This window comes from Mustela lutreola, chromosome 14, assembly GCF_030435805.1.
Source record: "Mustela lutreola isolate mMusLut2 chromosome 14, mMusLut2.pri, whole genome shotgun sequence".
Classification (NCBI taxonomy): Eukaryota; Metazoa; Chordata; class Mammalia; order Carnivora; family Mustelidae; genus Mustela; species Mustela lutreola.
Genome location: NC_081303.1, coordinates 22,801,466 through 22,826,126, shown reverse-complemented (window position 1 = coordinate 22,826,126; position 24,661 = coordinate 22,801,466). Strand labels below are relative to the sequence as shown.

The following is a 24,661-nucleotide window of genomic DNA, read 5'->3' as shown; positions in this document are numbered from 1 at the left end:
GAACACCTGCTATGTTCTAGACATAACTTGGCTGTCTTTGAATCCTGGACAATCATAAATCAGTGGGAAAGATAAATAATAGATTTCATCCTACAGTATGACAGAGGCAGAGGATGCAAGGGATGGCTTCATGCCTGGGCTGTGGAGTCTGAAAGGTCCAATTCAAACACAGACACTGATTTACTAGCTGGGTGGTCTGAGACACACTGTATAGCCACCACAAGTCAACAGGGAAGAAATTATTTTGTAGTGTGTATGTAGTGATAATCTCCTAATGGCATCATGGGAATCATAAGAACCAACCAATCAACCAAACAGGGACCAGGCTGTTCACTATCCCTGAAATAGTTATGCTCCCAACCCCATTTCACCTACATTCCACCTGTTTCTTATTTCTCAGCAACTCATTTTCTATCACTGCATGTAAAGTTAATACCATTATCTTCTTCAGGATTGCTATGAGGATTAAATGAGGTAATGTGTTTTTTTAAAACTCAGTAATTTATATTTAACAATATTATTTATATTTTAAATATTTATATTTAAACAACACCTTAAATTTATAGAAAAATATACATTGAACTTTCACTGTTCTTGATGCTTCTGGAATGTTGTAAATTTTACATTGATCAACTCTTAGTACCATTTAAAATAAAAATCTGGGAGAACAAAGGATTTAATGTATATTAAAGCAGTTGTTGCATAAACTAGTAGGAAAAATATATTTTACTAAAAACAATATATTTTATTATATAGTATTATATTTATATATAGACTAGTTTGAAACATGAGGAAATTTAAGGAAACTTTATCACTAGCTCCTTTTTCATTCTTTTATCACTAGCTCCTTCCTGTTCAGTTGAATTATTCAGCTTATTTCTTGTCTGGTACTTTCACAATTTTTCAATCAACATTAGTCAACACCAAAATAAAACCAAAAGTTCATACTGTGGATCAATTGCGTGAGAATGAGACCAAAAAAAAGAGCTTTCTAGTGTTTACAAACATGACTCAGGATGACTAACCATGTGTGGATGTGTGGGGAAAGAGGAAAAGGGAACTTCGTGAGGTAAAAGACCAAGCTATTTTTAGATAGATAGCTCATGCTGGAATCAGGAAGCATAGAAACTTTCCCTTTCCTGATATGATCCTTCCATGGAAAAGGTTAAAAAATGATGACTGTAGAGATGGTGATTACGGGATGGAAAAACTACCTCCTTCCTAATGTCTCGTTTCTGTTTGTAAAGACTGAGAAACAATGACCCAGACTATGACTAGAGCAGACGAGTTTGAAAGGGGTATTTTGGAAGAATGCCATGAGCAAGAACATGGCTGCTTTGTAAGTTATGGCGATATGCCTAGCGTAAGCGTCCATTTTGGTTGCTGGACACCTCAGACACTTCAGACTTCCATAAACTAATTCATGGTAAATTTATACAGTACTAAAATGATTTTCTGTGGAGATTAAAATTTGATAGTACCCTTCACAGTGATAATTTATAAGATGTACTCATTTTTGAGTACTAAGACACTGTGAAGGATAAGAAAAGCAGTCTAAATGACACAGAAATATATTCAAACTATAGCATGATCATATATATGCCATTTTATTTATTTTTACATATGAATAAACATATATATGTATTTTTTAAAATATATAAATATTTATATAATATATAGTTGTATATAATACTTTAGATTTTCTCAAGAGGAAATGAGCTTTTTCTCTGCACACACCTAGGGTATGTGCTTTCTATGATGTTTCTCAATATTTACAGTCTATTTTTGTTTTGTTTTGTTTTGTTTTAAAGATTTTATTTATTTATTTGACAGAGAGAGATGACAAGCAGGCAGAGAGGCAGGCAGAGAGAGAGAGGAGGAAGCAGGCTCCCTGCTGAGCAGAGAGCCCGCCTCGAGGCTCAATCCCAGGACCCTGAGATCATGACCTGAGCCGAAGGCAGCAGCTTAACCCACTGAGCCACCCAGGCACCCCATACAGTCTATTTTTGGACTGGGAAGAGGTAAAAGTATAAATATGCATGTGAATATGTAAATAAATCGAATCTTAAAAAAATGAAGCAAGGTTCACCTGGGTGGCTCAGTGGGTTAAGCCTCTGCCCTCGGCTCAGGTCATGATCCTAGGGTCCTGGGAACAAGCCCCACATCGGGCTCTGCTCAGCAGGGAGCGTGCTTCCCTCTCTCTCTCTGCCTGCCTCTCTGCCTACTTGTGCTCTCTGTTGGTCAAATGAATAAAATCTTTAAAAAAAAAAAAAAGTGTGTTAAAAAAATGAAGCAAGTAATAGAAGATACAATGGGACAGAAACTACAATTTGGAATTCAGTATTTTGTGGGTATGGTCATCATCACTTCCAATAAAAAGTATGCTGGTATTAGGATCTAAGAAATTTATAATGCGACAGGTGTAAAAATAATTTTGCATATTTAATAATAATAATGGAATTTACATGGCACTTTATAGTTCTTGTTACTTCTTCACTAAAATGTTACTATACCTTCACAAAAGTATGTAGAGAACGTAATCTTGGGTATATCTACTCATCACAAGGCATCTTATCCTTAATGTCCAATACAGGTGTAGTGGTTTCAGTGGGGGCCTTCCAAAAGAGAAGTCCATGTTCTTACCCCCCCTACCCAGCCCCAGGACATATGAATGTGACCTTATTTGGAAGAGGGTTTTGCAAATGTAATTAAGTTGAGGGTCTGAGGATGAGATCATCATGGGTAATATGAGTGGGTCATAAACCTGATGACAAATACCCTCACAAGAAGACACACACAGAGGAGAGGCCATATGGAACAGTGTCCAGGCTGACACTGGAGTTATGCAGCCATAAACCAAGGAAAGCCTGGATCTGCCAGATGCTGGAAAAGGTAAGGACAAATTCTCCTGCAGAGCCTTTGCAGGGAGGGCGGCCCAGAGGAAACGAAACCTTGATTTCAATTTCTGGCCTTCCGAACTGTGAGAGAATACGTTCTGTTGTTTTAAGCTTCCTCCGTTTGTGGTAATTTGTGATGGCAGCCCTCAGAACCTCGTATTTGAAGTAAATCTGTAAATGCTACATGGAGCGAACAAGCAGTTCCCTTTATCAGCCATGGTGGATCAATGCCCGGAAAGCTAACACTTGGACCTTTCCGCCAAGATGGGGAAACACAAGTCAGAAGTAAATTGTATTGCAGAGGCTCTAACACAAGGATCATGCCATAATCTTCACAAATCAATCAGGTTCATGTGGGAAAATACAATTCTTTTTCTGTTTTGTGTATGTGTGTGTGTGTGTGTGTGTGTGAGAGAGAGAGAGAGAAAGAGAGAGAGAGAGAGTGAGTTTGATGGAATTTTGGCCTTAAGTGAAAAACAGAAAGATGAAGTCAATTTAGGTACATTACTTCCATCATTTGTGAAGACTAGCTCATCTCCAATTGTTCCTTCCTTCCCTCCTCCTCTTTTCCTTCCCTCATTGCCTCCTTCTCTTCTCTTCTTTTCTCTTTCTTTCCTTCTTTCATTTTTTAAGAAAATGAACCCATTGTTCTGTTCATTAAGCCTTTAATACAGCACTGAAAAACTGAGTTAGATTTATATTCAATACATGGCAACGTAATATAAAATAACATTACTATGGCATAATAATTCTAATCTAGTACCCTCCATAAAATTTAGTAAAACCAAAAAAAAAAAAAAAAAAAAAGAGAGAGAGAAAGAAACTCTAGTGGTAAACTCTGAAAATTCCTATACTACTTTCACTATTGTGAAATAAAGCTTATGATTTTAATTTTTGGTCCAGCATTTTTGCCCTGCTCTTTTTAATACAAATGGCATTCATATTTCTCAAAAACAGAAAATTATTCACTATTTAATCAACTTAATAAAATCCTGTTATTACACTGGAGCTTCCTCCCCTCCTCTCAAAAACCTTCCTGTAGATTCCTCATCAACTTTTAAATGTTTTATCTAAAATAAGTATCATAAAATAAGTGTGCTACTTTAGCATTAATAATGTAGTGTCTTTATCTATTCATAAATTATATTTGGGGGGCACTGGGCAGCTCAGTCAGTTAAGTGTCCGACTCTTGATTTCAGCTCAGGTGATAATCTCAGGGTTGTGAGATTGAGCCACATGTCAGGTCTGTGCTGGGCATGGAACCTGCTTAAAAATCTCTCTCTCTCTTTCCTTTTCCCTTTCCCTCTGCCCCTCACCCCTTCCTCTCTCTAAAAAAATTATATTTGGGTAATCTTTCAGATCCATAAAGAAATACATATTTTATAATGACAGTCATAAACTCATTAGTTAAAAAATCATTTTCAATATTCCAAGTGAGCCGGAAAAATTCATTTTGTTCACTTTGAACCTCTGAGGTTCATTTTTTTTGGGGGGGTGATATATAATATATTTCAGTTTCCTTTATATCAAGTCTCTGAAAATACAATTCACTACACCAGAGTAATGAGTTTTATGTGATACTAAACCAGTAATAAAAGGAAATATATATATATATATATATATATATATATATATATATATATATATGGGGGAGAAAGGTGAGATGAAAGGAACTGACTAAATAATTCTAAAGCACATCTATGAGACTGCACAGCTGGAAATGTCTACAGAATTTATAACTCTCTATATATGGAGTGACTGCAGACTCTAAGATGCTAAAAACATAATAAAGTTACAGTTATTAAAATACAGTGTGGTATTGAGAAAAGAATTGTCAGATCATCAGATGAGCCAATGGAATACAACAGATTAAACACAAAACACATCTAGGCATTCTACGCTAATAACATAGTAATGCAATAAAGGAAGCATCACAAATAATGCTTAAAAAGTCTTTGAGGGACTGTATTATTATATACCTAATGTATTGAAAAACATTGAATTAGAATATTTTAAAATATCATAAAAAGAAAAGTATCAATCTGTATGGACTGATCTTGTTAAATAGGAATTTCAAGAGTAAAACTAGTGAAAGAAGTGACTACATAAATACTGAAAATGTTAAAATCATCAGAAATAAAAATCGCATTACAAATGACTCATTAGATCATATTTGCAAAAATAAGACAAACTTTAACATCCTGAAGATATAAAGTAATACTTCTTCATGAATAGCAGCAATACAAATAATCCAATTAAAAAGTTTAAAAACATGAATATACGATAACCATGACAAACTATTCACTATCACAAGCAAAGGGAAAAAATTGAAGCAAAATGTTGTTCTCTTTCTGTCATATTGTGAATATTTTAACTTTTTTTAAAAAATATTTTATTTATTTATTTGAGAGAGAGAGAGAGCATACAAGTCAGGAGGTGGGGGCAGAAGGAGAGGGAGAAGGAGGCTCCCTGCTTTGACATGGGGCTCGATCACAGGACCCTGGAATCATGATCTGAGCCAAAGGCAGACAGATGCTTAAATGACTGAGCCACCCACACGCTCCAACTTAAGCAATTAATAAAATGTGTGCAACTACAGGGTGATACGGTAGCTATTTTTAATTGCTTAAGGAATCTCCACACTGTTTACCAAAGTGGTGGCTGCACCAACTTGCATTCCCACCAACAGTGTAAGAGTTGTTCCCCTTTCTCCACATCCTCTCCAACATACGTGTTTACTGTCTTGTTAATTTTGTCCATTCTAACTGGTGTAAAGTGATATCTCAATGTGGTTTTGACTTCAATCTCCCTAATGGCTAAAGATGATGAACATTTTTTCATGTGTCTGTTAGCCATTTGTATGTTTTCTTTGGAGAAATGTTTGTATGGGGGGGGGGGGGGAGTCAAGATGGCAGAGAAGTAGCAGGCTGAGACTACTTCAGCTAGCCAGAGATCAGCTAGATAGCTTATCTAAAGATTGCAAACACCTGAAAATCCATTGGCAGATCGAAGAGAAGAAGAACAGCAATTCTGGAAACAGAAAAACAACCACTTTCTGAAAGGTAGGACCGGTGGAGAAGTGAATCCAAAGTGACGGGAAGATAGACCCCGGGGGGAGGGGCCGGCTCCCGGCAAGCGGCAGAGCAACGGAGCACAAAATCAGGACTTTTAAAAGTCTGTTCCGCTGAGGGACATCGCTCGAGAGGCTACCCGGGGCAAAGCCCACACGGGGTCAGTGTGGCCTCAGGTCCCGCAGGGTCAAAGAAGGATCGGGGGTGTCTGAGTGTCGCAGAGCTTGCGGGTATTGGAACAGGAAAGCCGGCTACAGAGACAGAGCCGACAGTAAGCTCGCAGCTCGGTGTTACCTTGAACCGGTCGCAGGCTCAGTGAGCTCAGAGCGCGCCCGGAGGTCAGGCAGACGGGAGTAACTGGGCGCTGTTCTCTGAGGGCGCACTGAGGAGTGCGGCCCTGGGCTCTCGGCTCCTCCCGGCCAGAGACCAGGAGGCCGCCATTTGTATTCCCGTCCTCCGGAACTTACGGACAGCGCTCAGGGAACAAAAGCTCCTGAAAGCAAACCCAAGCGGATTACTCACCCCGGCCCTGGGTAAGGGCGGTGTAATTCCGCCTGGGGCGGACACTTAAGAATCACTACAACAGGCCCCTCCCCCAGAGGATCAACAAGAAATCCAGGCGAGACCAAGTTCACCTACCAAGGAGTGCGGTTTCAATACCAAGGAGAGCAGCAGAATTCCAGAGGAGGAGAAAGCCAAGCACGGAACTCATGGCTTTTTCCCTGTGATTTTTTTTAGTCTTGCAGTTAATTTAATTTTTTTCTTTTTCATTTTTTGGTTTTTTTTCTCGCCTTTGGGTAAAATTTTTTTTTAAACTGTTACCTTTTTTTTTTTTTTTAACGATTTTTTACTAGTTTATCTAATATATATTTTTTTTCTTTTTTATATTTTTCTTAGGTGTTTTCTTTTTTTTTAATTTTTTCTTCTTCTTTTTTTTTCTTTCTTTCTTTCTTCCTTTTTGAACCTTTTTTTATCCCCTTTCTCCCCCCTCACGATTTTGGATCTCTTCTAATTTGGTTAAAGCATATTTTCCTGGGGTTGTTGCCACCCTTTTAGTATTTTACTTGCCCCTTCATATACTCTTATCTGGACAAAATGACAAGACGGAAAAATTCAACACAAAAAAAAAAAGAACAAGAGGCAGTACCGAAGGCTAGGGACCTAATCAATACAAACATTGGTAATATGTCAGATCTAGAGTTCAGAATGACAATTCTCAAAGTTCTAGCCGGGCTCAAAAAAGGCATGGAAGATATGAGAGAAACCCTCTCGAGAGATATAAAAGCCCTTTCTGGAGAAATAAAAGAATTAAAATCTAACCAAGTTGAAATCAAAAAAGCTATTAATGAGGTGCAATCAAAAATGGAGGCTCTCACTGCTAGGATAAATGAGGCAGAAGAAAGAATCAGTGATATAGAAGACCAAATGACAGAGAATAAAGAAGCTGAGCAAAAGAGGGACAAACAGCTACTGGACCACAAGGGGAGAATTCGAGAGATAAGTGACAACATAAGATGAAACAACATAAGAATAATTGGGATTCCAGAAGAAGAAGAAAGAGAGAGGGGAGCAGAAGGTATACTGGAGAGAATTATTGGGGAGAATTTCCCCAATATGGCAAAGGGAACGAGCATCAAAATTCAGGAGGTTCAGAGAACGCCCCTCAAAATCAATAAGAATAGGCCCACACCCCATCACCTAATAGTAAAATTTACAAGTCTCAGTGACAAAGAGAAAATCCTGAAAGCAGCCCGGGAAAAGAAGTCTGTAACATACAATGGTAAAAATATTAGATTGGCAGCTGACTTATCCACAGAGACCTGGCAGGCCAGAAAGAGCTGGCATGATATTTTCAGAGCACTAAACAAGAAAAACATGCAGCCAAGAATACTATATCCAGCTAGGCTATCATTGAAAATAGAAGGAGAGATTAAAAGCTTCCAGGACAAACAAAAACTGAAAGAATTTGCAAACACCAAACCAGCTCTATAGGAAATCTTGAAAGGGGTCCTCTAAGCAATAAGAGAGCCTACAAGTGGTAGATCAGAAAGGAACAGAGACCATAGACAGTAACAGTCACCTTACAGGCAATACAATGGCCCTAAATTCATATCTCTCAATAGTTACCCTGAATGTTAATGGGCTAAATGCCCCTGTCAAAAGACACAGGCTATCAGAATGGATAAAAAAACAAAACCCATCTATATGTTGCCTCCAAGAAACTCATTTTAAGCCCGAAGACTCCTCCAGATTTAAAGTGAGGGGGTGGAAAAGAATTTACCATGCTAATGGACATCAGAAGAAAGCAGGAGTGGCAATCCTTATATCACATCAATTAGATTTTAAGCCAAAGACTATAATAAGAGATGAGGAAGGACACTATATCATACTCAAAGGGTCTGTCCAACAAGAAGATTTAACAATTTTAAATATCTATGCCCCCAACGTGGGAGCAGCCAACTATATAAACCAATTAATAACAAAATCAAAGAAACACATCAACAATAATACAATAATAGTAGGGGACTTTAACACTCCCCTCACTGAAATGGACAGATCATCCAAGCAAAAGATCAGCAAGGAAATAAAGGCCTTAAACGACACACTGGACCAGATGGACATCACAGATATATTCAGAACATTTCATCCCAAAGCAACAGAATACATATTCTTCTCTAGTGCACATGGAACATTCTCCAGAATAGATCACATCCTCGGTCCTAAATCAGGACTCAACCGGTATCAAAAGATTGGGATCATTCCCTGCATATTTTCAGACCACAATGCTCTAAAGCTAGAACTCAACCACAAAAGGAAGTTTGGAAAGAACCCAAATACATGGAGACTAAACAGCATCCTTCTAAAGAATGAATGGGTCAACCGGGAAATTAAAGAAGAATTGAAAAAAATCATGGAAACAAATGATCATGAAAATACAACGGTTCAAAATCTGTGGGACACAACAAAGGCAGTCCTGAGAGGAAAATATATAGTGGTACAAGCCTTTCTCAAGAAACAAGAAAGGTCTCAGGTACACAACCTAACCCTACACCAAAAGGAGCTGGAGAAAGAACAAGAAAGAAACCCTAAGCCCAGCAGGAGAAGAGAAATCATAAAGATCAGAGCAGAAATCAATGAAATAGAAACCAAAAAAACAATAGAACAAATCAACAAAAGTAGGAGCTGGTTCTTTGAAAGAATTAACAAAATTGATAAACCCCTGGCCCGACCTATCAAAAAGAAAAGAGAAAGGACCCAAATAAATAAAATCATGAATGAAAGAGATCACAACTAACACCAAAGAAATACAAACTATTATAAGAACATACTATGAGCAACTCTACGGCAATAAATTTGACAATCTGGAAGAAATAGATGCATTCCTAGAAACATATAAACTACCACAACTGAACCAGAAAGAAATAGAAAGCCTGAACAGACCCATAACCAGTAAGGAGATTGAAACAGTCATTAAAAATCTCCAAACAAACAAAAGCCCAGGGCCAGACAGCTTCCCGGGGGAATTCTACCAAACATTTAAAGAAGAACTAATTCCTATTCTCTTGAAACTGTTCCAAAAAATAGAAATGGAAGGAAAACTTCCAAACTCATTTTATGAGGCCAGCATCACCTTGATCCCAAAACCAGACAAGGATCCCACCAAAAAAGAGAGCTATAGACCAATATCCTTGATGAACACAGATGCGAAAATACTCAACAAAATACTAGCCAATAGGATTCAACAGTACATTAAAAAGATTATTCACCATGACCAAGTGGGATTTATTCCAGGGCTGCAAGTTTGGTTAAACATCCGCAAATCAGTCAATGTGATACAACACATCAATAAAAGAAAGAACAAGAACCATATGATACTCTCAATAGATGCTGAAAAAGCATTTGACAAAGTACAGCATCCCTTCCTGATCAAAACTCTTCAAAGTGTAGGGATAGAGGGCACATATCTCAATATCATCAAAGCCATCTATGAAAAACCCACCGCAAATATCATTTTAATGGAGAAAAACTGAAAGCTTTTCCGCTAAGGTCAGGAACACGGCAGGGATGTCCATTCTCACCACTGCTATTCAACATAGTACTAGAGGTCCTAGCCTCAGCAATCAGACAACAAAAGGAAATTAAAGGCATCCAAATCGGCAAAGAAGAAGTCAAATTATCACTCTTCGCAGATGATATGATACTATATGTGGAAAACCCAAAAGACTCCACTCCAAAACTGCTAGAACTTATACAGGAATTCAGTAAAGTGTCAGGATATAAAATCAATGCACAGAAATCAGTTGCATTTCTCTACACCAACAGCAAGACAGAAGAAAGAGAAATTAAGGAGTCAATCCCATTTACAATTGCACCCCAAACCATAAGATACCTAGGAATAAACCTAACCAAAGAGACACAGAATCTATACTCAGAAAACTATAAAGTACTCATGAAAGAAATTGAGGAAGACACAAAGAAATGGAAAAATGTTCCATGCTCCTGGATTGGAAGAATAAATATTGTGAAAATGTCTATGCTACCTAAAGCAATCTACACATTTAATGCAATTCCTATCAAAGTACCATTCATCTTTTTCAAAGAAATGGAACAAATAATTCTAAAATTTATATGGAACCAGAAAAGACCTCGAATAGCCAAAGGGATATTGAAAAAGAAAGCCAACGTTGGTGGCATCACAATTCCGGACTTCAAGCTCTATTACAAAGCTGTCATCATCAAGACAGCATGGTACTGGCACAAAAACAGACACATAGATCAATGGAACAGAATAGAGAGCCCAGAAATAGACCCTCAACTCTATGGTCAACTAATCTTCGACAAAGCAGGAAAGAATGTCCAATGGAAAAAAGACAGCCTCTTCAATAAATGGTGCTGGGAAAATTGGACAGCCACATGCAGAAAAATGAAATTGGACCATTTCCTTACACAACACACAAAAATAGACTCAAAATTAATGAAGGACCTCAATGTGCAAAAGGAATCCATCAAAATCCTTGAGGAGAACACAGGCAGCAACCTCTTCGACCTCAGCCGCAGCAACATCTTCCTAGGAACAACGCCAAAGGCAAGGGAAGCAAGGGCAAAAATGAACTATTGGGATTTCATCAAGATCAAAAGCTTTTGCACAGCAAAGGAAACAATTCACAAAATCAAAAGACAACTGACAGAATGGGAGAAGATATTTGCAAACGACATGTGAGATAAAGGACTAGTGTCCAGAATCTATAAAGAACTTAGCAAACTCAACACCCAAAGAACAAATAATCCAATCAAGAAATGGGCAGAGGACATGAACAGACATTTCTGCAAAGAAGACATCCAGATGGCCAACAGACACATGAAAAAGTGCTCCATATCACTCGGCATCAGGGAAATACAAATCAAAACCACAATGAGATATCACCTCACACCAGTCAGAATGGCTAAAATTAACAAGTCAGGAAATGACAGATGCTGGCGAGGATGCGGAGAAAGGGGAACCCTCCTACACTGTTGGTGGGAATGCAAACTGGTGCAGCCACTCTGGAAAACAGCATGGAGGTTCCTCAAAATGTTGAAAATAGAAATGCCCCTATGACCCAGCAATTGCACTATTGGGTATTTACCCTAAAGATACAAACGTAGTGATCCAAAGGGGCACGTGCACCCGAATGTTTATAGCAGCAATGTCCACAATAGCCAAACTATGGAAAGAACCTAGATGTCCATCAACAGATGAATGGATCAAGAAGATGTGGTATATATACACAATGGAATACTATGCAGCCATCAAAAGAAATGAAATCTTGCCATTTGCGACAACATGGATGGAACTAGAGCATATCATGCCTAGCGAAATAAGTCAAGCAGAGAAAGACAACTATCATATGATCTCCCTGATATGAGGAAGTGGTGATGCAACATGGGGGCTTAAGTGGGTACGAGAAGAATCAATGAAACAAGATGGGATTGGGAGGGAGACAAACCATAAGTGACTCTTAATCTCACAAAACAAACTGAGGGTTGCTGGGGGGAGGGGGTTTGGGAGAAGGGGGTGGGATTATGGACATTGGGGAGGATATGTGCTTTGGTGAGTGCTGTGAAGTGTGTAAACCTGGTGATTCACAGACCTGTACCCCTGGGGATAAAAATATATGTTTATAAAAAATAAAAAATTAAAAATTAAAAAAAAAAAAAGAAATGTTTGTATCAACATGGACAGGACTGGAGGAGATTATGCTGAGTGAAATAAGCAGAGAAAGTCAATTAACTTGGTTTCATTTACTTGTAGAGCATAAGAAATAACATGGAGGACATTAGGAGAAGGACAGGAAAAGTGAATTGGGGGAAATCAGAGGGGGAGACGAAAAACAAGAGACCGTGGACTCTGAGAAACAAACAGGGGTTTGGAGGGGAGCAAGGTGGGGGGATGGGTGAGTCTGGTGGTGGGTATTAAGGAGGGTACATATTGCATGGAGCACTGTGTGTGGTACATAAACAATGAATCTTGGAACACTAAAAAAATTAAATAAAATTTTTTAAAAGTGTGATTAAAATTCACGTGCAAGGATAATCATTAGAGAAAAAGTGACAACAATAATCTGAAAGTTGAAAACAGAACATTGTTAAAAAATTCTTCCATATTCTCATATAGAGATACCACACTATGTTTATAATTATTTAAAAAAAATATTTAATGGGGTGCCTGGGTGGCTCAGTCGTTGGGCATCTGCCTTTGGCCTGGGTCATGATCCCGGGGTTCTGGGATCGAGCCCCACATCGGGCTCCCTCCTCAGTGGGAAGCTTGCTTCTCCCTCTGCCCCTCCCCCTGCTTGTATTCCCTCTCTCGCTGTGTGTGTGTGTGTGTCTCTCTCTCTCTGTTAAATAAATAAATAAATAAATAAAATCTTAAAAAAAATATTTAACAACATAGGAAAACGCTCACAATATAATTTTAAGAAGAAAGAAGCAGATTGCAAAGGAATATGATCCTGATACACACACACACACACACACACATACACAGAAGAAAGACTGAAGGAAAATGGTAAAACATCAGCTATTGTTTATGAATAACAGAAATGATATGTAGTCCAAATTTCCAAATTTTTTACAGTAATTATATATTCTTTTTAATTAGAAATAATCAAAGTCCATTTTAAAACTACAGCAAAGTACAATGCTTCTTTGTAGAGGTACAAAGTGATATCCTCAAACCTTTCCAATATCAACTCATGAGGTAGTAGAGCTGTGATTCATGTATAGAATGATGGCTTTGACATTTTACACTCCCACTGGTGAAATGAATAATACAGTGTCTTCCACCTCCAGAACTAGCTTCTAAGCTATCATCTTAGAGTCATCCGTTGGAACTCACCTCCCCACTGCTGCTCATGGGTCATCAAATCCAGCTCTTGGCTTTCTTAGTTGCCTGTGCTGTACAGTACTTCATTATTCTATATCTGGATTATAATAAATTCCTCTTTTTAAAAATGTTTTAAAATTTTTCTTAAAATTCAGGACTTGAACTCATGACCCAGAAATCAGAATCTGAGCTGAGATCAAGAGTCAGATGCTTAACTGAGCCACCCAGGTGCCCTGTAATAAATCCCTCTTAATTTTAATCTTTTGTTCTCCATTCTCCAATTCGCCTTACTTTCCACTGTGGGATTAATCATCCTATAATTCCAATTTCATGAAGTTGTTTGTCAGCTGCAAACTCTTTACTGATTGTCTATTTCCCATCATCCGGCCCTAAAGCCCTCCTAATGGGAGCTTAATATTTATCACTTCTGATCAGATCACTCCATCTCCCCAGATGTGGTCACTACCATCCCTTTGCCATTTTTGTTCTGTTCTATTTATTTCCCTGCTCATCTACTCCCAGACAGACCAATCTATTCTTATATGGATCTCCCATAACACACATGCTTATATAAAACCAAGTAACTATTTAAGAGTAAGTTGCTCATTTTCCTTCCAAGTGATTCTCGTGTATAAGTCTTTCCCCCAAGAAAACTAAAATGTTCTGGCCATCAAGAACCATGGTTTATCATTAAATGCTACACAGAGTGCACAGCACAGAAAAAAAAATACATGTACAATGTGTTCAAAGGAGGCAGTTTGTAAAGGGGAAAGATCATTAGATTGTCCTTCTGGAGCTCTGAAGTCTGGTCCAGCTTGCCCACTTCTTAACTAGCACTTTCCTAGGTAGGTCCTGGGATATGTCCTGTTCACCCATTATCTTATTTAATTTGTTCATATGATGAAATTTCTCATCTCACCAACCCTTGTTTTCTTGTCAGAATACCAGTAACTGCCTAAAAAAAAAATCAAATGTGAAAGTATTTTTTTAAAATGAGACTGTATATATTAAAGAGCTGTTATGATAGCTACTATTAGTCTTGAGAGCAGTTTCATCATAGTATAATGGGAAGGAAAGGAGATGTCAGAGGACCTGCGTTATCACTGACTTGCTGGTTGACCTGGGTTATCACTGGCCCTTCCTGGTTGACCTGGGTTATCACTGACTTCCTAGTTGACCTGGTTATCACTGACTCTTTCTGGCTGACCTGGGTTATCAGTGACTCCTCCTAGTTGGGAGATAATAACTCCATCACTCTCACAGCATTTCATTCATTCACTCACAAAAAAATGACCTATTCACACTTTGGCCACACATTTGGCCAAATGATTAAAACAAAACATACATTCAAAACAGTGTTCCAGTTCCCAAGGGGTTCACTATATATATATGTATTTTATATATATAACAAATACAGATACACCATGAAAACTGCCATATTTAGAAGAATCTACTAAGTCCTTCGTACTGAAACTCTATCTGCAAAGGTCAAGAAAGATAACATTTGAGAGATGTCTAAAGAAAGTCTGAGGTTTCCAAGTGGAGGAAACAGTAACATTTGTGGTCTCGCTTGAGAGAGGCCATAGTGCTGCTAAGGAACTTGTGTTGCCAGTTCAGAATTTTTTCTCATTTCTTCAGAGGCAGACTTTCACTCTCCCCAGGATCCTGACTCCACCATTTCCACCCTCTCACTCTCAAAAGATAACAATGAATTCTAGTTTCTACAAGACTGAGAAGTCATCAGATGAGTACTTTCTTAATTTCCCCTCTCCATGCCTAACAGTGACCTTCCATCACAACCATCATTTTCCTCTTCCCCTCTTGCCCCAATATCATTGTTTCTATATTACTCTCCGCCTGTATTTTTGTATCTCCTTTGCACTCCTCACCCATGTAGCCTTCCAAGGGCTGTGACCCTACAATATATGCCATCTTTCCATTTTCCAACATCTTCATTAAGGCCTCCCCGCCATTAGCATTTAATCAAGTCTCTTCCATTAACAAGCCACCTCTCCATATACACAGTTTTCCTGCTCCCCACCTCTTGCACATACAGCATATCGCCTTCTTCCCTGAACAGTCTACAGGATTATCTCCATTTTATTTTCTTCTACTCTCCTTCAAGTCATTGCAGTACCATTTTCGCCCTTCCAATGTTATTGAAACTGCCTTTTTCCAGTTCACTGAAGATTTCCTTGTTAAATATCTTCAACTGATCCTCACAACACTGAACACTTCCTTGATTTTCATTATTTTCCCTGAGAATTGCTGTCGAATCTTCAAAATAGTATTTTATGTCATCTTCTCCAAGTACAACTCCCCATGCATGGTTTTAATTATCTTTTATGTGCTAACATCCAAATCTCGCCTAATTTCCTTGAACTTCAGATACGTTGCATAATTTTTGTTCTGCTTAAGACTGTGAACTTTAATGTGGTCCATGGGAAATCATTTACAAGTTTTCTCTTTTTCTTTTTTTCCTCCTTTTCTTTTTACAAGTTTCTTTAAGAAGGGAAGTGATTGAATCACATCTGTGTTTTTAAAAAATGATTCACAGTAATGTAGAAAAACAGGCTCAAGGGATAAGAAATTGGAGGAAAGAGGACCAAAGTATCTACAAGGCATTCAAAAGAGCATGCTAGATAATGGAATGCTATATAAATTCTCCTTACCTTGAACGGAGGACTAGAGTCACTTGGTCGTGCAGAAAAGTCGAAGGAGATAATAAGATCAACTCCCCTCTGAGGTCTCAGGATCAAAGGGTATGGCAGGTTAAATGTGAGGCCACTGTCCACGACATGAATCTTTTTACTTTTGACATCCAGAGGCTCATATATTTGCTCAAATTCATCAGGATCTTTAAAAAGGAAAGAAACAAAAGAATGAATTAAGTGACCATTTAACATCATTTAGAGCATAAAGATATTTTTAATGTCAATTTGTGAGCATAATTTCAAAGGCCCTCAGGGGAGTCAGACAGAACTGGGCATGTGTCCTTCCTGCTTCAGCAACTGTAAATGAATCATTGTCTTTAACTCAGAGTTTCCACTTTCAGGATAAAGATCAAATAAGGGTGCTGTGAGGATGAAGTGGGATAATGCATAGAAAGTACCTACTCAGGCCCTGGCATTAACTCTAAGCTGTGATCATGATTCCTTTAACACTGTTACTTCACTTTACCTAGATCTTCACTGGCTTAAAAACATTCCCTCAGACATGATCTTGTTTTAAGTCATAACACACATGTGAGGTAGATGATATCTATTAATGAAGGATGAAATAAATTCATCTCTATGGTGACAGAACAGGGGAGTGGCAAAGTCTGAATGGATCCCTCACTGCATCTCCCAAGGTAACAGGAGTCCAAGGAAATAATCCAGTCAACACATTCAGCAGACATGTATTTTCTGCTATGATGTGGGCTCTATTCTAGATGCCGAACAAGATGCAAACTCCACTCTGACAGAACACATGACTAATAAATCAGTGAACAAATAGCCAGTTCAGACAGTATTAAATACATTGCAGAAAATGACAGAGGGTCATATACAAGGAGTAACTTCAGTTGGATAATCAGTAGAAACCTCTTTGAGAAGAAGACCTTGAGCTGAGACCATAAGATTAGTAATACAGAACCAGCCAACCAAAGATATAGGGGGATATTTTTTTCTAAGAAGGGGAAAGAGTCAAAGCAAAGGCCCTGAGGAAGAATCAGACTTGGTATGTCTGAGGAACAGCAAGAAGCCCAGTGTGGCTACAGTATTGGAGGAGAGTAGAATAAGGTGACAATGGGATCTGGAAGAAATCAGGGTCTAGAATTCATTTGTTTTAATAGAAAATGGCAGCATGCTTCTCTTCACGTTTATGTGTGGAGCTCCTCATTCACTTCCCAGGAAAAAGAGATGTGACCAGAATTGAACTGATTGAGCTGAATGAAATGACATGCAACTCTCACACATGTTCCATTAAGAAGAAGGCTGGAAAGTTCAAGAACAGAGTGAAGATGTTCATATTAGACATGTGTTACAATCTCTGAGAAAGCTACTCATTTCCATTTGTTAAGCCTTTTCACAGAGGCACTAGTAAAAATTAGAGGACTGAACTGTGTTTATAAAATTCCCTATACAAGGTAGTTAACACCTATTTTCCAGGAAAATGGTCAGCACTAGGTGGGAATCCACTGTGTGTTAGTTTCGTCCATAAATTTCTAAATAAGAAATTTAGAAATCTTATTTAGATTTCTAAATCTAAATAACTCAGAGTTTAGTGTTATAGTTCTTAGGTTCAAGTTTCTGTGACAGAAAGCTAGACTCTTGGCTGGTAGCAAGAGTCTGACTATAATTCTCTCATAGTGAATTTTATTATGTTTAAGAGCAAGGGATCCCAAAGAAAGGCAAATCTTTAAATTCTTCCTGTACCATTAAACCCACAATCCTTCTCATCATTAAAATATGAAACACACCAATGGAATAATTAGGCTTGATGTTTATTAGGTGTGAATTGAAACAGTTCTAAATTCAATCTAGGTTTAGTTACTTAGGAAAATGTTATTACCCTTTAAGTTTTACAGTTAACAGGGAAGCATGTGTATTTTTTTTCTCTTTGGTTTATTAAAATTTCTCACCCCTGGAATACCGAATAACAAGTGAATATTATAAACATATACCAGTGTGTTTAAGAATGAAGAGGAAAAAAGTTTACAGCTGAGGTGATTCGTACTACCCAGAGCTGGTAAATGAGAAAAGGTGTGAATGAATGGTCTTAAAAAATCAAATATGCTAAAAAAAAAAAAAAAAAAAGTATGGGGGAGTGGTTTATACAAGAATAAGGTCATACATTTGAATGTATGGCTGAATGGAAAGGCCAGGTTAAAAAAAAAAAAGTCTTGCTATATCTGAGGTGAATGTGTAGGCCAACAAGGAGAGAAAAGAGAAATTATTCGGTAAATAAATATCTCCAGGTTAATTCTCCTTTCTAATTAAGTATGTGTGGATTGTAATGAGAAAGTACTTTGCTACCAGCTGAGAGTCTAAATTTCTATCCATCACAGAAACCTGAACCTAAGAACTGTAACACTGAAAAAATATATATATTCTCAAACATGATTTTAGTATTTACTCCTCTGAAATGTTTATTGTTTAAAAATTACATATGGCGGTGCCTTTCAAATAAATAAATAAAATTTTTTAAAAATTACATATGTAAAAAATTTTAAAAATACAAGATTACATATGTAAACTTTTTAAAGGTGAGCAATTGTGGGTCTTTGTCTTTTATTAATTTTAAATATTTGACTAAGAAGATGGATATTAATTACTTGGGTACTTTTATTTCTCCTAAAAGTAGCTTATTTATTTTGAGTGTCTCTCATGTATTAGAAATTTCATAGATGAGATTTAGTATCCTTCTAAGACTCTTACAAAAGAGGTATGATTAGTGTTGTTTGAAGGATAAGGAAGCTAAGACCAAGAGGTCCAGTTTTGCACAGTGAGAGTAAGGATTCCAAGCCAGGCCCAGGTCTAAACTGTCTGGACCATGTGTCATGCGGTTATTTCAGTAACTGCTGGGGCCATAGAACTGAAAAGGCTTAAAATGGCTAACTTAAGAAGCAGCGATTACAGTGTAGAGAAGCTAAACACATGCAGCTGTCAATCATTAAAACCACATTAATATGGGTCTTTAATCACAAATAAACACAAACGTATTAAAAACACATTAGTGACAATATTTTCTTTTTACAATGCAGTGATTTTCCCTAATATAATAAACTATAATGACAGTTCACAAATATTTTTCTTTGGCTTCCAACAGTAAGTGCTTTTTTTGAATTTTAGCTAAAAGATTTGCCAAAATAGACCATTTCTCTCATATTCTGTTTGTTATGCTCCTTCTCATCATGAAACTGGTCGGCACCTTTTCTCCTCTTTTATATCCAAAATAATATCTAAGAGACAAATCATGATGTCGCCAATTCCCAGCTTTGGCTGGTAGCTAAACACCATGGTTCCACCCTTCTAAATAAACTGACAGGAAGTAGTGTTTCTTCACTGTGTTGCAAACAACAGTTTTGCAAGATATTAACAGATGTTCTGTACACAAAATAAGAGCATCATGAATAGGTTTGAGAAGTAGACAATCAATAGCTTAAAGTAATACCCATTGATATTTTGTGTTTCCTAGTCTCACTACGCTTTGGGCTAACTCCTCGTTCTAACGTAGATGCTACTTTAAAAAAAAAAAAATGTTGTTTTAATCTTCACAAGAAGTCTCTAAGATAGGTTATTTCTATTATTTCTATTTTGTAAGGAAACTTGGAGTAAATAGCGAGGACTGTTGCAACCTCTCTGTCCAACGGTTCCAGGTTCCATCAGGACCAGGGGTGTTGGTTTTTAGTTTGGCTTTACTTTTCTATCATTGTTAACTCAGGTTTATGCTAAGTAACTGCTCAAGACTGTCCTGCTAATAAATGTCCCAGCCAGGATTCAAAAGTATGCCAGGCTGCTTTTCAAGTACTATCTTGAGGCACCATGAGCAGGGCTGCTTGAATTCATCAGAGTATCCCACTGCATTGTGAAGAAGGGGATGGAGTTAGTTCTTCCAAATTTATTTGAACTTGACCCTGGTTTATTGTATGACGTCTACTAGAATGTCCGAGAGAGTCTGATAAATCCCACTATGGGAATATCCTCCCACAGTTTAAAGCATACAGGGTTTCTAAACCTGTAAATGAATTAATCAGGTTCTTTGTTAGGGATGGAAACATGCTGTGTTTTATAATAATTATGTACCATTTCCTTAAAAGCAGTTCGCCTATGGATATTTGCAATGGTCATTTAAAATATATATATATATATTTGAATATATATATATATATATATATATATATATATATATATTTGAAAGAGAGAGAGAGAGAGAGCACAAGCAGAGGGAGCAGGAGAGGGAGAACAGACTGCCTGCTCAGCAGGGAGTCCGATATGGGGCTCAAACCTGGGACCCTGGGATCACAACAGCCAGAGGCAGAGGCTTAACTGACTGAGCCACCCAGGCACTCCTGCAATGGTCATTTTATAAATACCTCACATAGATTCAATTTACAATGTACAAAAACATTTGGATGCTTGTGTATTGAACTCTAGCCCAAATTAACACATGCCTGGATTTTTTATTCCAGATAGTATGTTTCACAGCAAGTAACATAAACACAAAAGCAAACAGGAAAGAAGCCACATAAATAATGCACAGCTTCTCCGAAATTAAGTTCTGAAAGGTATACAACAATTCTGAAGTAAACAAATGACATGAATTCCCTCATCTTATTATTTCTCTTATTTTCAAAAGATTGTCTACAAGGTGAAGTAATAGACACAACAATGGCACCACTTTTTTCTCATCTTAGGTGGAGAGATTGTTTTAATTCTAAGGTCCTGAAATTTTAATCTGTACAACCAAAATCATCATAGGGTAAACTAAAATGTAAGATTTTCCTAATATAATATCTGGATAAGATAAAAATCTCTATTTCTTTATTGTGTGGTGGGAGTACAAAAATGAGCAAAATAACCTTAATGTTCTAATTGAACTACGGTATTTTTAACTATATAATAAACAGAGTTTTTAAAAACGATTATTTATTTATTTGAGAAACAGAAACGATTATTTATTTATTTATTTATGAGCGAAATGACCTTAATGTTCTAATTGAACTATGGTATTTTTAACTATATAATAAACAGAGTTTTTAAAAACGATTATTTATTTATTTGGGGGGAGCTCGCAGGAGGAGAGGCAGAGAAGCAGACTCCCCATTGATCGCAGAACCTGATGCAGGGCTCAACCCCACAGCCTTGAGATCACAACCTGGCTCAATTGCCTGAGTCACCCAGGTGCCCCTGTATAATAAACAGAAGTTTTAATGAAGACTTTATGAACCAAGATGATTACATATTATGATAAATTTTTTAACGTTTAGCTCCACACACAGGGTTAGTCTAAAACTTAGAAATGATCAGGAAATAGACAGGGTCTACTCCATGAGGACCTGCCTGAGAGAGCACTAATCAATTTAGTAAATCCAGTCTAAGATACAGTCATTTCAAACAATATTAGTCAGTAAATTATAAATTTGAATGAACTCATGATTGACCTGACTAGACTCTTGATTAGCATCTATATACATACAGATTTTTTCCCAATAGAATATATACAGAGTGAGTGAAACAGAATTTCTATGAGATACAACATTAAGATATTAAATTTTATTTTATTTTTAATTGAAAATAATTTTAGGTTAACACATTCCAAAATAGGTCAACGAAAGAATAAATATTCTTTCAATGTAATATCGTATTCCGAGATAAAATTTTCTACTTCCTCCTTTTTCTTATGAGAACTGTCCATGAGGCTTCTTTCAAAGAGTACCCAATAAAGAAAGGAGTCAGACCAGGTGACATGGATCTATATTCTCCAAACATCATGGAGAGGAGAAGTGAGGAACTTGTCTTCACTGATCCACAGTTCCATCGGGGATTGCTGGGTGTCAGTTTTATTCTACGTTTCCATTATTCTTAACTAAAATATATAAATCCTTCCAAGAATCAAAACTTCAAGAAAAGGTCAAGAGCTGATTTCAATTTTTATGAGGGCTAGGATTACATGTGTACTGTGGACGACTGGATCCTTCATACCAAATGCAGGGCAAGTCCTCTGCAAACACTCCGTAAATGTACGAACAGACAAAAGAAGGAAGATGAAAATGAAGTACACTTTGAAAATAGGTGGAAATAATGAAAAGACATTCCTTAAGGTTGCCAAATTAATACACTACAAATACAAGATGCTATTAAATTGGAATTTCAGACACATAACAAATAATGGTTTAGTACAAGTAGGTCCCAAATGTTGCAAGGGCCACAGTTACACTACATACACACACACATATATATGGTTTGGAATTCAAATTTAAGTAGGCCTGCTGTATTTGATCCAGCAACCCGAACACCTCTCAGTCTGCATAAAATATTGCAAAACCACCAGGGAGTTGTTAAAAATGCGGAGTGCAGGAGCAAAGGGGTACAAACCAAAGGAGCTATTCTCGGTAATTCTATCAAAGTCCTAACATAAAACAGATGTAATATAGTACACAGAAAGGAAACTTCCATTTGACATCAGCAAAACAATGACTAACAAACATGGGGCTGTGGGGAAGGGAGCCTAGCAGAAAGGAAAAGCTTCTGAGCAACACTGAGGTCTGTGACCCCATTCTAGCTCAGCGGAGAACTGTAGGCAATGAGAATGACTTTCTTTGATCTCTCTTTTCTTTAGAGTAAAATGACTATAAAGATTCTTGCTAGTTCTAAGTGACCTCTGAGATGATTTTTTTAATGGCCATCATCATTCATCCATAAAGCCTGAGTTTCTAAGGAAGACACATTTAATGGGTATCATAATGGCAGTAAGCATAATCATGAGCCTTAAGACAAATGAGGTCAATGATGAATAGGCAAGGGTGTTGTTTTTTTTTTTTTTAATTTTGGATGAATTTTAAAATGGATATTGACTCTATCATGAATAGACTTCTATCACTGTTAATACGAAAGGGTGTAGATTGCAGGTATATAATCATACCATACCTTACATCCTAGACTTTGATGTCATAAACGTCATGCAAAGTACAGTGAGTTTCTATTCCTCTTGTTTAAACAACACGGGAAACCTTTGCTTTTTGCAATGTCCCTTAAGCACAAGCAACGAATGGAAACAGCACTACCAGAAACACCACCAAACCTAAAGCCACATCCTAATTTCCACAAATATTTTATAGGCATGATGCTTAACCAAAGAGCAGAAGAAAGGGTTTTGGAAAAATCCCACTTAACATTTTCAAAGCATCCTGTTGACGCCCTTAAGCAGAAATGACAGAGAAACAACAAGTAGGCAGTTAACAGAAAAATGCTGGTTTGATGAAGTAGGAAGATTTTAGATGACAGGATCATTATAAGAAAGATTATTATGTATTGATTAGTCACAAAGGCAAATCAAACTTTTAATCCGAAACATTCGGGGCGCCTGGGTGGCTCAGTGGGTAAAGCCGCTGCCTTCGGCTCAGGTCATGATCTCAGGGTCCTGGGATCGAGTCCCGCATCGGGCTCTCTGCTCAGCGGGGAGCCTGCTTCCTCCTCTCTCTGCCTGCCTCTCTGCTTACTTGTAATTTCTCTCTGTCAAATAAATAAATAAAATCTTTAAAAAAAAAAAAAAAATCCGAAACATGCATGGAACTTGAAGAATAAAGGGAATATTCCTTGGAATCTGACAAAGTAACAAACACGACAGTGAGGTTCTTACCATCTGGCCTTAAGGAAGTTACCTAACATTTCTGAGAACCAGAGGGACAGGCCCAGGAGCTTCATGGACAGAGACTGGTGAAGTAAAACTCCACTTGAAACCCTGCATAGCAGGCATTCTCCAGCTGTGGCACACAGCTGGGCTAAGGACCACATGAACCAGAATCCCATGCGTGCCAGTTCTGCTGAGACCTGCCCTTTGCCAAGGAAAAACACCCACAGGAGATTCAAAAGAGGAAATGAGACAGAGGCTATATTTCTGCCATTTCCACTGCCAAGCATGGTTGTGGGGGCGTCTGTGGGGGTGATTCTGAAGTGTTTTTGGAATCATTCCTGGAAGCTCAGCCTGGAGCTTGCTCTTCCAAGCCTTGGAACAACTTTGTAAACACCTAATTCTCTACTTTAAACCCCTCTCAGTTAAACAAGGGAGACGGCTTCCTGTTTTGTGAGTGAACCTTGTCCAATACAGAGAGGATCTAAGGTCCCTCCTCAGTGTGTCAGTGAAAATTTTCTATGCTGACATAACCATGCCATTTCCTGTCCAATGAATGTTTTTCTTCCAAAATAGAACAGTACTTTGGAGTAATTTTGAATTAAACAGATGTTGCTGTAAGCGAAAATAAATGGAGAGATACTGACAATAATCAAAAGGCTTCTCCCTAGAAAGGAATAAAGAGCTCCTCAATTAGCTTCCATGGATTATGTTTTGTGTGCTTACCTGCTACAGCTGTATCCAATTCATCTTCATCCAAGGATTCCTGTGTCATGAAGTCTTTTAGAGGAGACATTGGATAGGATGTATTGAGATTCAAGCCCAACATGAAGTTGTGCACTTTCCCAGCACGTCCTTCTCTGGTGTTGAATAAAGTTGAATCACTCACCAAAGCCATTATCATACGATGGACCCAACTTGCTTGATTATCATTGTGGTACTCCCTTTTAGCATCTTCATTTTCAGTGCCTAAGGAAAAAGAGCCAGAACAT

At 37.7% G+C, this 24,661-nt stretch overlaps 1 protein-coding gene across 5 annotated transcripts in view; it reads right to left on the bottom strand.

Annotated features, from left to right (window-relative positions):
• PLA2G4A (phospholipase A2 group IVA) overlaps window positions 1-24,661 on the bottom strand; it is a 169,921-nt gene that overhangs the window by 12,423 nt on the left and 132,837 nt on the right. For all 5 annotated transcript variants that reach the window (XM_059145062.1, XM_059145058.1, XM_059145060.1 and 2 more), the window contains 2 exons: window positions 24,396-24,638; window positions 16,007-16,191 (listed from right to left, as the gene is read on the bottom strand). In XM_059145062.1, the coding sequence (XP_059001045.1) occupies window positions 16,007-16,191; window positions 24,396-24,638 (428 nt within the window). The remainder of the gene's footprint in view (window positions 1-16,006; window positions 16,192-24,395; window positions 24,639-24,661) is intronic.